Source organism: Girardinichthys multiradiatus, chromosome 11 (genome assembly GCF_021462225.1).
Source record: "Girardinichthys multiradiatus isolate DD_20200921_A chromosome 11, DD_fGirMul_XY1, whole genome shotgun sequence".
NCBI classification, from domain to species: domain Eukaryota; kingdom Metazoa; phylum Chordata; class Actinopteri; order Cyprinodontiformes; family Goodeidae; genus Girardinichthys; species Girardinichthys multiradiatus.
The window spans coordinates 25,023,784-25,036,642 of record NC_061804.1 but is presented as its reverse complement, the minus strand read 5'-3'; the positions used below and the strand labels follow the sequence as shown (position 1 = coordinate 25,036,642).

The 12,859-nt window shown below is 41.5% G+C and overlaps 1 protein-coding gene across 3 annotated transcripts; it reads right to left on the bottom strand.

Annotated features, from left to right (window-relative positions):
• Positions 1-4,503: 4,503 nt before the first annotated feature.
• nle1 (notchless homolog 1 (Drosophila)) lies at positions 4,504-11,637 on the bottom strand. 3 transcript variants are annotated; one of them, XM_047378444.1, is made up of 13 exons: positions 11,482-11,637; positions 10,473-10,651; positions 7,511-7,731; positions 7,276-7,355; positions 7,098-7,174; positions 6,921-7,018; positions 6,603-6,795; positions 6,392-6,527; positions 6,259-6,305; positions 5,971-6,173; positions 5,458-5,617; positions 5,305-5,375; positions 4,504-5,223 (listed from the first exon to the last, which is right to left on the bottom strand). In XM_047378444.1, the coding sequence occupies exons 2-13, from the start codon at positions 10,608-10,610 to the stop codon at positions 5,211-5,213; spliced, it is 1,437 nt and encodes a 478-aa protein (XP_047234400.1). In that variant the 5' UTR covers positions 10,611-10,651; positions 11,482-11,637; the 3' UTR covers positions 4,504-5,210. The 3 variants fall into 3 exon arrangements, with proteins under 3 accessions (XP_047234400.1, XP_047234401.1, XP_047234402.1); XM_047378445.1 differs by lacking the exon at positions 11,482-11,637 and adding an exon at positions 11,258-11,381; XM_047378446.1 differs by lacking the exons at positions 4,504-5,223; positions 5,305-5,375 and having other exon boundaries at positions 5,552-5,678.
• Positions 11,638-12,859: the final 1,222 nt, after the last annotated feature.

Genomic DNA, 12,859 nt, shown 5'->3' with positions numbered 1-12,859 from the left:
GAGGCAGGAACTCCCCTCCAACCTGAAGAGTACAAGCCACCCTTTTCCGGTCGAGTACCATGGCCTCGGTCTTGGAGGAGCTGATCTTCATCCCAGCCGCTTCACACTCGGCTGCGAACCGCCACAGCGCATGCTGTAGGTCTTGGCTAGAGGGGGCCAGCAGGACCACGTCATCTGCAAAAAGAAGAGACGAAATCCACTGGTCCCCAAACCAGACCCCCTCCGGCCCTTGGCTGCGTCTAGAAATCCTGTCCATAAAAGTTATGAACAGGACCGGTGACAAAGGGTAGCCCTGCCGGAGTCCAACATGCACTGGGAACAGGTCCGACTTAGTGCTGGCAATGCGAACAAAACTCCTGCTCCGCTCGTACAGGGACCGGATGGCCCCTAGTAAAGGGCCCCCGATTCCATACTCCTGGAGCACCCCACAGTGCATCACGAGGGACACAGTCGAATGCCTTCTCCAGGTCCACAAAACACGTGAACCGGTTGGGCAAACTCCCATGAACCCTCGAGCACCCTGTAGAGGGTATAGAGCTGGTCCAGTGTTCCACGGCCAGGACGAAAACCACACTGCTCCTCCTGAAGCCGAGGTTCGACTATCGGTCGATCTAGTGACTCCTAAAAGCCTTTAAAAGAAGCCTTTTAGTTTCTTAATGCCAACACCACTTCACAGGGTCCCTACGCCGTTTTTGAAAAGTAACAAAAGCATGAGTATGTTAAGAAAAATTATATTTCCAGACTCAATTCTTGCTCCTATTTTGTATACAACTCACGTCTTTCTGCCTTTATTCAGTTTCCCCTCCTACTTGTATTGTTCCTGGTTTCCTCCCTTTCTTGTATGCCTTTTTATGTCCTTTGTTTCTTCCTTCCTTCGTTCATGTCCTTCCTTTTCTGTTCTTTCCTTGTTTGTGCCCTTCCTTTTTTGTTTGTCCTTTCATTACCTCAGTCCTTCCTTCGTTTATTTCCTTGCTTGCTTTCTACGTCTTCTTGTCTTCCTTTCTTGCATCCCTTTTTTCACCCAATGTCCTACTTCCCTTGTATTTTTCTAGCTTTGCAGCCTTAGTGTCTTACCTCTATTGCCATCTTTCCTACCTTGCCTCCATTTTTGTGTCCTTTCTTTCTTCCTCCTTTGATTCTCTTTTATTCCTTTCAGTTAGTGTTTTTTTCTCAAAATGACATATTTAAACCTCTCCACTGTTGGAATATTTGACATAAATGTGTGGTGAAATTTAGTACTTCAATTAATGGTGTCAATTTACAAGTCTGGAACCGTGGGGAATTTTTTTACACGGGAGATGTGTTGAAAAGTCCCCTGTTAAATACTCTGTCTCAGTAATTCAAAGGTTTCACACTTTATACAGGCACACAAGACGAGTGTTTAATCACTGGTCATTTGTTCTCACTATCTTCAGAAGACATTTACTGCACAGTTTTGTTCGTTACTCGCTGTTTTGTTTATCATAAAAAAGACCAGTTGTAACGAGCACCTTCTCTGTAGTTTCTGTTTAAGCACTTACACGACTCACAGTAGGGCAGATTTAAAGCTTTTGTGTGGGACTAAAACCAAAATACAGTATGAAGCACATGACAGAAATACTGTTGGTAAACAATGATCCAAGTTTGATGTACTTGATAATAAACTTGTGTAGACCAATCTGTGTGGCTGTGATAAATGATCCGACTAATTATATTTTAGATGTAGATTTCACTGTGCAAACTGTTCAATTTATAACAGGAAACATTGAGGGAAATCCATCAATACCTTTGAATTTTTAACATTGTGTCACTTGACAACAAACATCAATGTAATTTGTTGGGATTGTTATAGACTGAAAAATGAGTGCATGTTTGTGAAGGAAAGAGAATGGAAAAGCCTGCATGTGGCCAAAAACTAACTTTGCACATAACCCTTGATTAAAAAATAGTGGTGGCAGCATCATGCTGTGGAGAGTTTCATTCTTCAACAGGGACAGGGAATCTGGTCAGAGCTGACAGGAAGATGGAGCTAACTAAGTGAAATACTAAAAGAAAATCTGTTAAAGCCTGCAAATTACTTTAGACTGGTAGGTTTACCTACTAGTAATACAGCAACACTACACATCCAGAGAGAGCTATGATAGTTTTACACCTATTCGTGTGTTAAAAATGACCTAGTCAAAGTCCAGACATAAATCTAATTGGGGTTCTTAGATGCTCTCCATCCCATCTGACTGAGTTTGCACTATTTTATTAACAATTAGTCTCTAGAATTGCAAAGCTGCTAGACACCAAGACTTGTAGCTGTAAATGCAACAAAAAGTAGTCCTAACGTCTTAGAAGCATGCCACACTTTTCAGAGCTACATTTGTAAAGCATTTTGAGAACCTTGTAGTTTTCCTTCCACTTACAAATTATGTTACTTTGTGTTAATCTGTCATATAAATTCATAGTAAACAATACAGAAGTTGTCAGTTAACGTGACTAAATGTAAAAAAGCTCAATTATATCTTGACATCTTTGGCAGTGCATAAAAGTCATATGTGTAATGTTTTAAAGATGTATTTCATTTATTTGAAAATAAAACCTCCAAGGTAAATGGTTTCATATAGAAAGATGTAAAGGCAGGTATCAATTACAGATTTAACTTTGAATACTTAGAAGAGAACTGCTAAGATAACAAAACCAATTATATAAAATGGTATTTTAGGGGACAAAAGAGGGAACGTGTACAGGTCCTTCTCAAAACATTAGCATATTGTGATAAAGTTAATTATTTTCCATAATGTCATGATGAAAATTTAACATTGATATATTTTAGATTCATTGCACACTAACCGAAATATTTCAGGTCTTTTATTGTCTTAATACGGATGATTTTGGCATACAGCTCATGAAAACCCAAAATTCCTATCTCACAAAATTAGCATATCATTAAAAGGGTCTCTAAACGAGCTATGAACCTAATCATCTGAATCAACGAGTTAACTCTAAACACCTGCAAAAGATTCCTGAGGCCTTTAAAACTCCCAGCCTGGTTCATCACTCAAAACCCCAATCATGGGTAAGACTGCCGACCTGACTGCTGTCCAGAAGGCCACTATTGACACCCTCAAGCAAGAGGGTAAGACACAGAAAGACATTTCTGAACAAATAGGCTGTTCCTAGAGTGCTGTATCAAGGCACCTCAGTGGGAAGTCTGTGGGAAGGAAAAAGTGTGGCAGAAAACGCTGCACAATGAGAAGAGGTGACCGGACCCTGAGGAAGATTGTGGAGAAGGGCCGATTCCAGACCTTGGGGGAACTGCGGAAGCAGTGGACTGAGTCTGGAGTAGAAACATCCAGAGCCACCGTGCACAGGCGTGTGCAGGAAATGGGCTACAGGTGCCGCATTCCCCAGACCTGGGCTACAGAGAAGCAGCACTGGACTGTTGCTCAGTGGTCCAAAGTACTTTTTTCGGATGAAAGCAAATTCTGCATGTCATTCGGAAATCAAGGTGCCAGAGTCTGGAGGAAGACTGGGGAGAAGGAAATGCCAAAATGCCAGAAGTCCAGTGTCAAGTACCCACAGTCAGTGATGGTCTGGGGTGCTGTGTCAGCTGCTGGTGTTGGTCCACTGTGTTTTATCAAGGGCAGGGTCAATGCAGCTAGCTATCAGGAGATTTTGGAGCACTTCATGCTTCCATCTGCTGAAAAGCTTTATGGAGATGAAGATTTCATTTTTCAGCACGACCTGGCACCTGCTCACAGTGCCAAAACCACTGGTAAATGGTTTACTGACCATGGTATCACTGTGCTCAATTGGCCTGCCAACTCTCCTGACCTGAACCCCATAGAGAATCTGTGGGATATTGTGAAGAGAACGTTGAGAGACTCAAGACCCAACACTCTGGATGAGCTAAAGGCCGCTATCGAAGCATCCTGGGCCTCCATAAGACCTCAGCAGTGCCACAGGCTGATTGCCTCCATGCCACGCCGCATTGAAGCAGTCATTTCTGCCAAAGGATTCCCGACCAAGTATTGAGTGCATAACTGTACATGATTATTTGAAGGTTGACGTTTTTTGTATTAAAAACACTTTTCTTTTATTGGTCGGATGAAATATGCTAATTTTGTGAGATAGGAATTTTGGGTTTTCATGAGCTGTATGCCAAAATCATCCGTATTAAGACAATAAAAGACCTGAAATATTTCAGTTAGTGTGCAATGAATCTAAAATATATGAATGTTAAATTTTCATCATTACATTATGGAAAATAATGAACTTTATCACAATATGCTAATTTTTTGAGAAGGACCTGTACATCTAGAGGGACAGTAATTAGAAATAATCTTTATAATTTAAGTCTGTTTTAAGGCCTGTAGTCCTCTACTTTTGTTTAGAGGTTAAAAAGGGTATAACACTGGATTGTCTTCTCCGTACAAACCTTTTTAATAACTAGTAATTATTCTCAGAATACAAATTACTCTTGATTACTGAAAGAATCAGTAGGGCACAATGTGTGTAGAAAACACTTAAAGCAGATTACAACCCGGATATGCCTTTATTGTCATCATAATGCACAGCATAGTACAATGAGATTGGATCATACATGTTAGCGGGGTTCAAGTTAAAAACAAATATCTAGGAATAAATTCATGTTTTGGACAGGAAATCGGGTTTTCCAATGTGGAATGAAGCGACAGGAATTCCTGACGCTGCAACTTCTCCGGATGATTAGAAATGTGTAGGAGGTCGTGCTGACAGCAGAAGAGATTAAAAGCTGAAGGAGCAGGGCGAGCAACAGTGGAATTAACATCACAGAGGGAGGCATTAACGCTCCCACATGTTGCCTCATCAGACCACCTGTTCTAGAGAATATCTCCAGAACATCTCAAGAACTCAGATGAAGACGATTTTTGATGATTTACGAAAATGCTTTTCCATCTATGGTGATGGTTAAAACCCCTTTAAATAATCTGCAAACTGTTACCTGATTTGTACAGATCAGTGAAAGTTTATTGTTGGATGCTTCACATTTCCATTTGGGTGAGCTTTTTTACAGTCCTGCATTGTTAACAATTCACAAGAAGACTCAGCATTTGTACTGTAACGAGATTGAAGTTCCTCAACACAATGCCACTTGTGGCAGATGCTATAAAGATGAACGGAAGACTAGATCCGCTTTTGGCATCCTTTGCTCCAGCTGTCTGAAGCTTTACACAAACCCATGAAAGAAGGCACATATTTGGCTATCTTCTCCATCTAAAAAAAAAAAAGGCCAAAAGATTAGTATTTGGATACATCCAACAAATCTGAAAACTCCACAGGAGCAGGGTTACTCACATTCGAAGACATTTGTCTTTCCCACCACTTGCCACTCTCTGTCCATCAGGGCTCCAGTCAACAGCATAAACCTACATACAGATAGGAGAAACATCAAAAACTATCAGTAGGACGCATACCTTTATTAAATTTTTATGCCATCCTTTGTCTTGCCTCATCAGCGTGTCCAGGAAGGTCCATATTCAGCTTCCCAGTCTTCACGTCCCACACTTTCAGTGTGCTGTCACTGCTGCCGCTGACCAGCAGCCTGCTGTCCGCTGACCACGCCACCTGATACACAGATCCCACATGGCCACGCAGGGACATCAGGTACCTGAGGACCAAGAGGCAGGGATGACGCATCCATAGCTCAACAGCACCACCTTATGGATCTCCTTGGTGTCGCACATACCAATACATCCCAATAAATTAGAAGATCATTGAACACTTAATAAGGAAACATATTCAAGCACATTAATGGAAGGTTTTCACAAGCAACAATAATAATCATGGCCTTGAGAGGATTGTAAAGAACCCTGTGTATATTTCATCTATATAACATGCTGAAATAAACTCTTCAATGATATCCTAATTTGTTTAGCTGCTCCTGTACATTTAGTAAAAATCTTATCAGAAATACAGTAAAACCAAGAATAATTATTCCTGTTGATCCAGAGGTTTTCTTACTTTCCAGTCCGTCCGTCCCAGATTTTAATGGACTTATCAAATGAAGCAGAAGCGAGGAGCCTGGTGTCGGGGGAGAAGAGCACTTCGTTGACCAGAGCGCTGTGGCCCGTCATCCTGGCTAAGGGCTTTTTGTCTTCAGCAGGATTCCACAGAAATAAGGTGAAATCATCAGAGCCAGACACCAACCGCTCTGGAGCGGACCCCTACAACATAAAGAGAAGACAATTAAGTGGCAAAAACAAGGTGGTGTCGAGAAACTTTCCTGTCACATCAATGAAAAGTACTCACCCTAACTTTATTGTATCGCTGTAAGGCTTTCTCCTTTATCTCGTCCACTGGGGGGAAAAGGTACTAAAATTAGGCAAAAACACCCTTTTAAAAACACATAAAACCAGCATTTTAAAGAAATACCATGTCGTACAAGATCCAGTGAGATCCTGGGGGTTGATGGTGGCGGTAGCAGGTTCAAAAGCTCCAGTACGCAGGACGTAATCAGTGCTGAGAGCCAGGGTGTTCACCCAGTGGGCATGACCCTGCAGAGTCCTGCACAGGACGCCCTGAAAACAACAAACAATTACGTCTGGTCCCTCAGTGATACTTTCACAAAAGGTCAAGCAGCTAAACAGCCTTACATCTTTCGGCCTCCACACTTTGACAGTTCGGTCCTGGGAGGAAGTGTAGAGAAGTCCATCTCCTCCCCATTTCACACAGGTGACTGACTGAGTGTGTCCCGTCAAGATCTTATCATAGCGTCCCAAAACAGTGTCCCAGATCCGCACAGAGCCATCCTTAGAGCTGCTGGCTAAGTACCTGCACTCTGGGTTACTAAAACACAGTGGAGATGGGACAGACAGTTGCAAAATGTTTAGGTGTCTATAAGCTCAGAATCTATGAATAAACTGATACAGCAGCAAAAGGTCACCAATAAAATAGATGACTTGAAAGCTTACAGATGGAGAGGTTCCCAACAGAGCCAAGTGATCCACTTGGTGTGTCCTGTCAAAGTCTTCCCTAACTGTGTTCCTGTCACTGGATCCCAAAGACAGATCTAAAGATGCAGCATAGGGAGGAAAAAACCTTGTGGAAATCACCTTTAGAAAATAAAAATGAGTTTGTTTGAAACGAACCTGACTGTTCTTGCACCCTGAAGCCAGCTTCTTTCCATCAGGTGACCAGGCGATGCTCAGGACCCAGTGGGCGTGTCCTTCAAGAATGCAGAGTACAGCTCAGGTGTCTAATTGTCAATCCATAATTTATATTTTTAGGAGCTGAAAATGATGCTTCCTTTTAGATGTGCCTTGATACCTCTGGATGTGTGATGGGGTGTCTCAGTCGTCAGGTCCCAAAAGCGTACTGTGGTGTCTCCTGATCCACTGGCCAGATATCTCAATCAAACAAAGAAACAAACTATTAAACGTGTGAATCAAGCCTGCAAACCATAATTAGTAAAAAGTCTCTCAGTGTGTTTTTATGTTATATACATTTTGGAAAAATAGTCCAAAGATCAGGCAGCTACTTATTGTGTCTGAGAGAAACTCACTTGCCTGTAGGGCTGAAAGCCGTGGAGATGACGGCCTCTGTGTGTCCCTGCAGCGTGCTGGTGCAGCGGGTCACGGCCCGAACCCTGAACACAGCCTGAGGTTGGTACACCACTGGCAGAACCTGCTCTGTCTCCACTCCCAGAGCCTTGACACAGGATCCCAGACTGGACACCACCTCTGCTTCTCCACGCACAAAAAATGCCAGAGGCACAGGCTCCTCCTGCAGCAGGTAACGGGTCATAATATGTACATTAATGCATTTTAATTTTCAGCTTTATATACGACGCCTTCACTCTGAAACACTTAAAGAAATGCGAACAGCTGCCTTCACTTAATTAGTAAACTAAATTCACCTATGTGTAGTGTTATCTCAGTTTTCTTAATATTCTCAGAGAAAAGGAGATAACATCGTGTGAATCCTAAGCTCACATTTAACACTATAATGTTGTATTTATTTGTTTGTATGCAGAATATTAAAATAATCCAATATATTCAAGTTTTTTCCCATCTGCCACCAGCCTGGTTAACAAAGTCCGGAAACCACCCTGACACTCTCCCTTTCCCCCACACCCCCCTTTTTTTGCTGACAGGACACTTGTAACTTGTAACTCTATGTGTTACATTAACGCTCAGCTTGGACTCCTGCTTTACTTGCACAATGATCACCTGCACTGTTGTATTGCTCTTGCATCTTATACTGCTCTATATTTACTCTCACTCACTTAAAACTGTGCACATATATTTATATTATATTGTAGATATGTTTATACTGTTTAATTTGTACTGTATTGCACCGACTACGCCAAAACAAATTCCTTGTATGTCCAAAAACGTACTTGGCAATAAAGCTTTTCTGATTCTGATTCTAGTAAAATATAGACAAGCAGATTCCTATTTGTTCTGACAATTTCTCTGACAAATGTGAAACAGGTGGAGGTTTACTGAGTTGTGTGTAGAAACCCTAAATCTGATGATGTCATCACTGCAGCTATGGATTCTAAGGGGAAACCCAACAGGAGAGAGGAGGAAACACCGACACTCGTTGAGTTAGATGTATGAAAACATATTAGAAAAGGAAAGTTCAGTCCCATCTCACCTAGAGCGCACAAGGAAAAGTATGGGAGAACATCTCAGGACTTTTGACTGCATCTCATGTAACCTGCAGTCGCTCATCGTCTGACTGTGAAAAAAAATTATGCAATATTCTCTCCAAAAGCCACACAGAAATATCCGTCTTTAAGTCCAACATTATGCGCACTGGTGTGGATACCCACTTTTCCCCTCATTTCTTTTATAATGCATGTCTAAACCAGTTTTTCCTACCTTACTTTGGCTACTCTGCACATTATAACTGATAATCACACTGCAGGACAGTACTGCAGTCTTTTGAGTGGAGGGGACTCAAGATCCTGCATTAATGAAGATAGACAATGTCTCTCTAAGACAAGGCTTTCTTTTTTCATCTATTTATTTTTACGTAAACACTCTGATGATAATTAACATTTTCTAATCATTTTATCCTTCCTGGAAGGATCACTCTAAGTGCCATCACAGCCCCCTAATGGCAACTCTTCAGCAGTTGAGAAACCGCTGGAGCTGTCTAATAACTGGGAGATAAGCGTGAATCTTAGCCTTAAGAATTACGATTACTTGCATTTACACTTAGGTCTGAAAGTAGGATTACATTTCTGAAACCCAACCCTTAAAACTAAAATTCCACTTGAAAAATGTCATAAATAGGGGTGCTGGTGGCACAGTTAATAGATCAGGCGCATCATATGTAGAGGCTGTAGTCCCTGATTGCCGGTCTCAAGACATTTGTCTTCCCCTTCTCTTTCTACCCGCTTTCCTGTCTGATTACTGTAAAAAAGGCCACTAGTGCCAAAAACAATCTTACAAAAACCCGATAAATGCAGGCCCAGGAATGTAATGAAAGGATTATTGGGAAAAGTGGCCAAGAGGCCAATGGTAACTCTGGAAGAGCTGCATTGATCCACAGCTCAGGTAGGAAAAATTGTTGACAGAATAACTATTTGTTCTGAACTCCATAAATCCAGCCTTTACAGAAGACTGCCAAAAAGAAAGACTTTATGAAAGAGTCATTAGAAATCCTGTTAGGTGTTTGCCACAAGCCACGCAAAGTGCACAGCAAACAAGTGGAAGAAAGTGCTCTGGTCAGAGAAGGCCAGAAAAATACTCATCGCCCTGAACAACTCCACCCCAAGGCTACCAACACCAAACATGGTGTTGGTAGCCTCATGACATGAGGATACTTTTTGTCCAGCAGAGATAGGAAAGCTGGCAATAATTTGTGGAAAGATGGATGGAGCAAAAACCAGGCCAATCCTGAAGGGATAAAGAGGCTGCAACCGACTTGAGACTGGAGCAGAGGTTCATTTTCTAGAAGTACAACAACCCTAAACATAAAGCTAAAACTGAATGGCCTAGATGAAAGCATATGCGTTCAAATAATCTGCCACATGACATTTTTAGATCTTTTTTGGTAAAATACAAATTTTGAAATTATAGGCTACTTTGTGTTAGTCTATCACATATCATCCCAAAAACCAATTGTAGGCAGTAACATGAAAAAATGTGTAAATGTTAAATGGGTAAAATTATAGATTAACATGGCACTGTGACTTAAAGAGCTCATTCTACAGATGGAAATAGGGCTTATCTCAAGTTCATTCAATCTTTATAAATCCAGAATACTTCATTTCAAAGTTGCTTATATGGCTGTATATAAAATAATTTAAACAACACCGTAACACCAAACTTATAGATCATTTTCTCATATAAGACCTATATAACAAGCATTTGAATTAGATTTAACAGAAGATTTGTTCTGTTACACAAAAACGTGCAGCTGACCGACATCTTACAGATGTTAGTATGTATAGAACCTTGTTACTTGCTCAGCATTATAAAGCAAGTTTACGTCAAGTTAGACAAAGTTACCTTTTGTAGCAATGCATTGCAGACGAGCTGCAGTTTGTCGGGTGTGATGTCGAGAGGCACATCGAAAGGTGAACCCAGAACCTCCCCATCCTCATCCTGAAACTGGATCAGCATCCGCTCCACATCCTCACTTGTCATGTTGTGTACAGTTCGGATCCAGATCTAACAAGATGGTATTTCTACCGGCACAGAGGGGTAAGACACTGTGTTTAAAAATAATGTAAGAAAAATCTGAACAGCAGAGGTTTGTGAGACCTCTGAATGGTACAATCTCCAAAGCAGCTGAATTTACACTGTTTGACACTGAAGGTTACAATGAGCTAATCCACTGATCTAATCATTAAATGATCATTTTAAAAGATCGGGTCACGTTGTCATGGAGATGATGTTTGAGAATAACTCAATTATTGATTCCACATTGATTTGTCAGCATTAAGTCTACATTATAACCACAATGAGAATCTGTGAGTTGTTCTGGATACGATTTTACAAAGTCTAACTGCCCCCATCATATCAGCATATACACCTAATCTTGAAGTTAATGTTTTATGATAATAGTGATGACAAAATACGTATTCAAACAGCAAACACGTGCCATAATGAAAAGTAGCTGTGGTCCAAATAAATATTAAAGAGAGTTAATTTTTTCCCCAGGCAGAGAAATGTTCTGCACAGTGATCTCTTATAACTAAGCCAAGCTAGCCAGTAGCACAACACCCCCTTTATCTAAGATAACATTCTGTTTATTTTGAAAACATAGTTTAGTTATAATTAATGTAACATACTAACAAAACGATTCTGTCAGTTTCTTTTGGCTAGCCATCCGGCCCCAGCGGTTTCCATACTTTCCACGAAGCTACCTCAGCTAGCACTCATTAGCCAACGCTTTTCTCATCTTGAAACCTTTTTTGCAAGAACCACTGACAAGGAGAAAATCTAAAGTAAATTTAACCGCTGTCGTTGGTTTTATATAACAACTGGAGGCCTTATAAACTAACTAAACCCCTACCTTTAGCTTAGCGGTTGAAGTCTCCACGTGTTTACAGCCAAAGAGTCTTAAAATGAAAAGATGTGCTAGGAAACAGACGACAAGTGACGGGGCCGCAATGAATTGTGGGAGAGTAACAACTCACACAGCTTCACTTGGTACTTCTGTGAGTTACTATTCCTGAATAATAATAATAATCATTTTAATAAATCAATCAATAAATGCGATCTTTGATTGCTTCCTGTAGAAATGCTTTAACCCAAAATATCTGACAGAATCCAACTTTCAAAAACAGTGGGAAATAAACCTTAAATATCACTTGGTGTTGCATATTTTCTACGTACAGGGGTTGGACAATGAAACTGAAACACCTGGTTTTAGACCACAATAATTTATTAGTATGGTGTAGGGCCTCCTTTTGCGGCCAATATAGTGTTAATTCGTCTTGGGAATGACATATACAAGTCCTGCACAGTGGTCAGAGGGATTTTAAGCCATTCTTCTTGCAGGATAGTGGCCAGGTCACTACGTGATATTGGTGGAGGAAAACATTTCCTGACTCCCTCCTCCAAAACACCCCAAAGTGGCTCAATAATATTTAGATCTGGTGACTGTGCAGGCCATGGGAGATGTTCAACTTCACTTTCATGTTCATCAAACCAATCTTTCACCAGTCTTGCTGTGTGTATTGGTGCATTGTCATCCTGATACACGGCACCGCCTTCAGGATGCAATGTTTGAACCATTGGATGCACGTGGTCCTCAAGAATGGTTCGGTAGTCCTTGGCAGTGACGCGCACATCTAGCACAAGTATTGGACCAAGGGAATGCCATGATATGGCAGCCTAAACCATCACTGATCCACCCCCATGCTTCACTCTGGGCATGCAACAGTCTGGGTGGTACGCTTCTTTGGGGCTTCTCCACACCGTAACTCTCTCGGATGTGGGGAAAACTGTAAAGGTGGACTCATCAGAGAACAATACATGTTTCACATTGTCCACAGCCCAAGATTTGCGCTCCTTGCACCATTGAAACCGACGTTTGGCATTGGCATGAGTGACCAAAGGTTTGGCTATAGCAGCCCGGCCGTGTATATTGACCCTGTGGAGCTCCTGATGGACGGTTCTGGTGGAAACAGGAGAGTTGAGGTGCACATTTAATTCTGCCGTGATTTGGGCAGCCGTGGTTTTATGTTTTTTGGATACAATCTGGGTTAGAACCCGAACATCCCTTTCAGACAGCTTCCTCTTGCATCCACATTTAATCCTGTTGGATGTGGTTCGTCCTTCTTGGTGGTATGCTGACATTACCCTGGATACCGTGGCTCTTGATACATCACAAAGACTTGCTGTGTTGGTCACAGATGCGCCAGCAAGACGTGCACCAACAATTTATC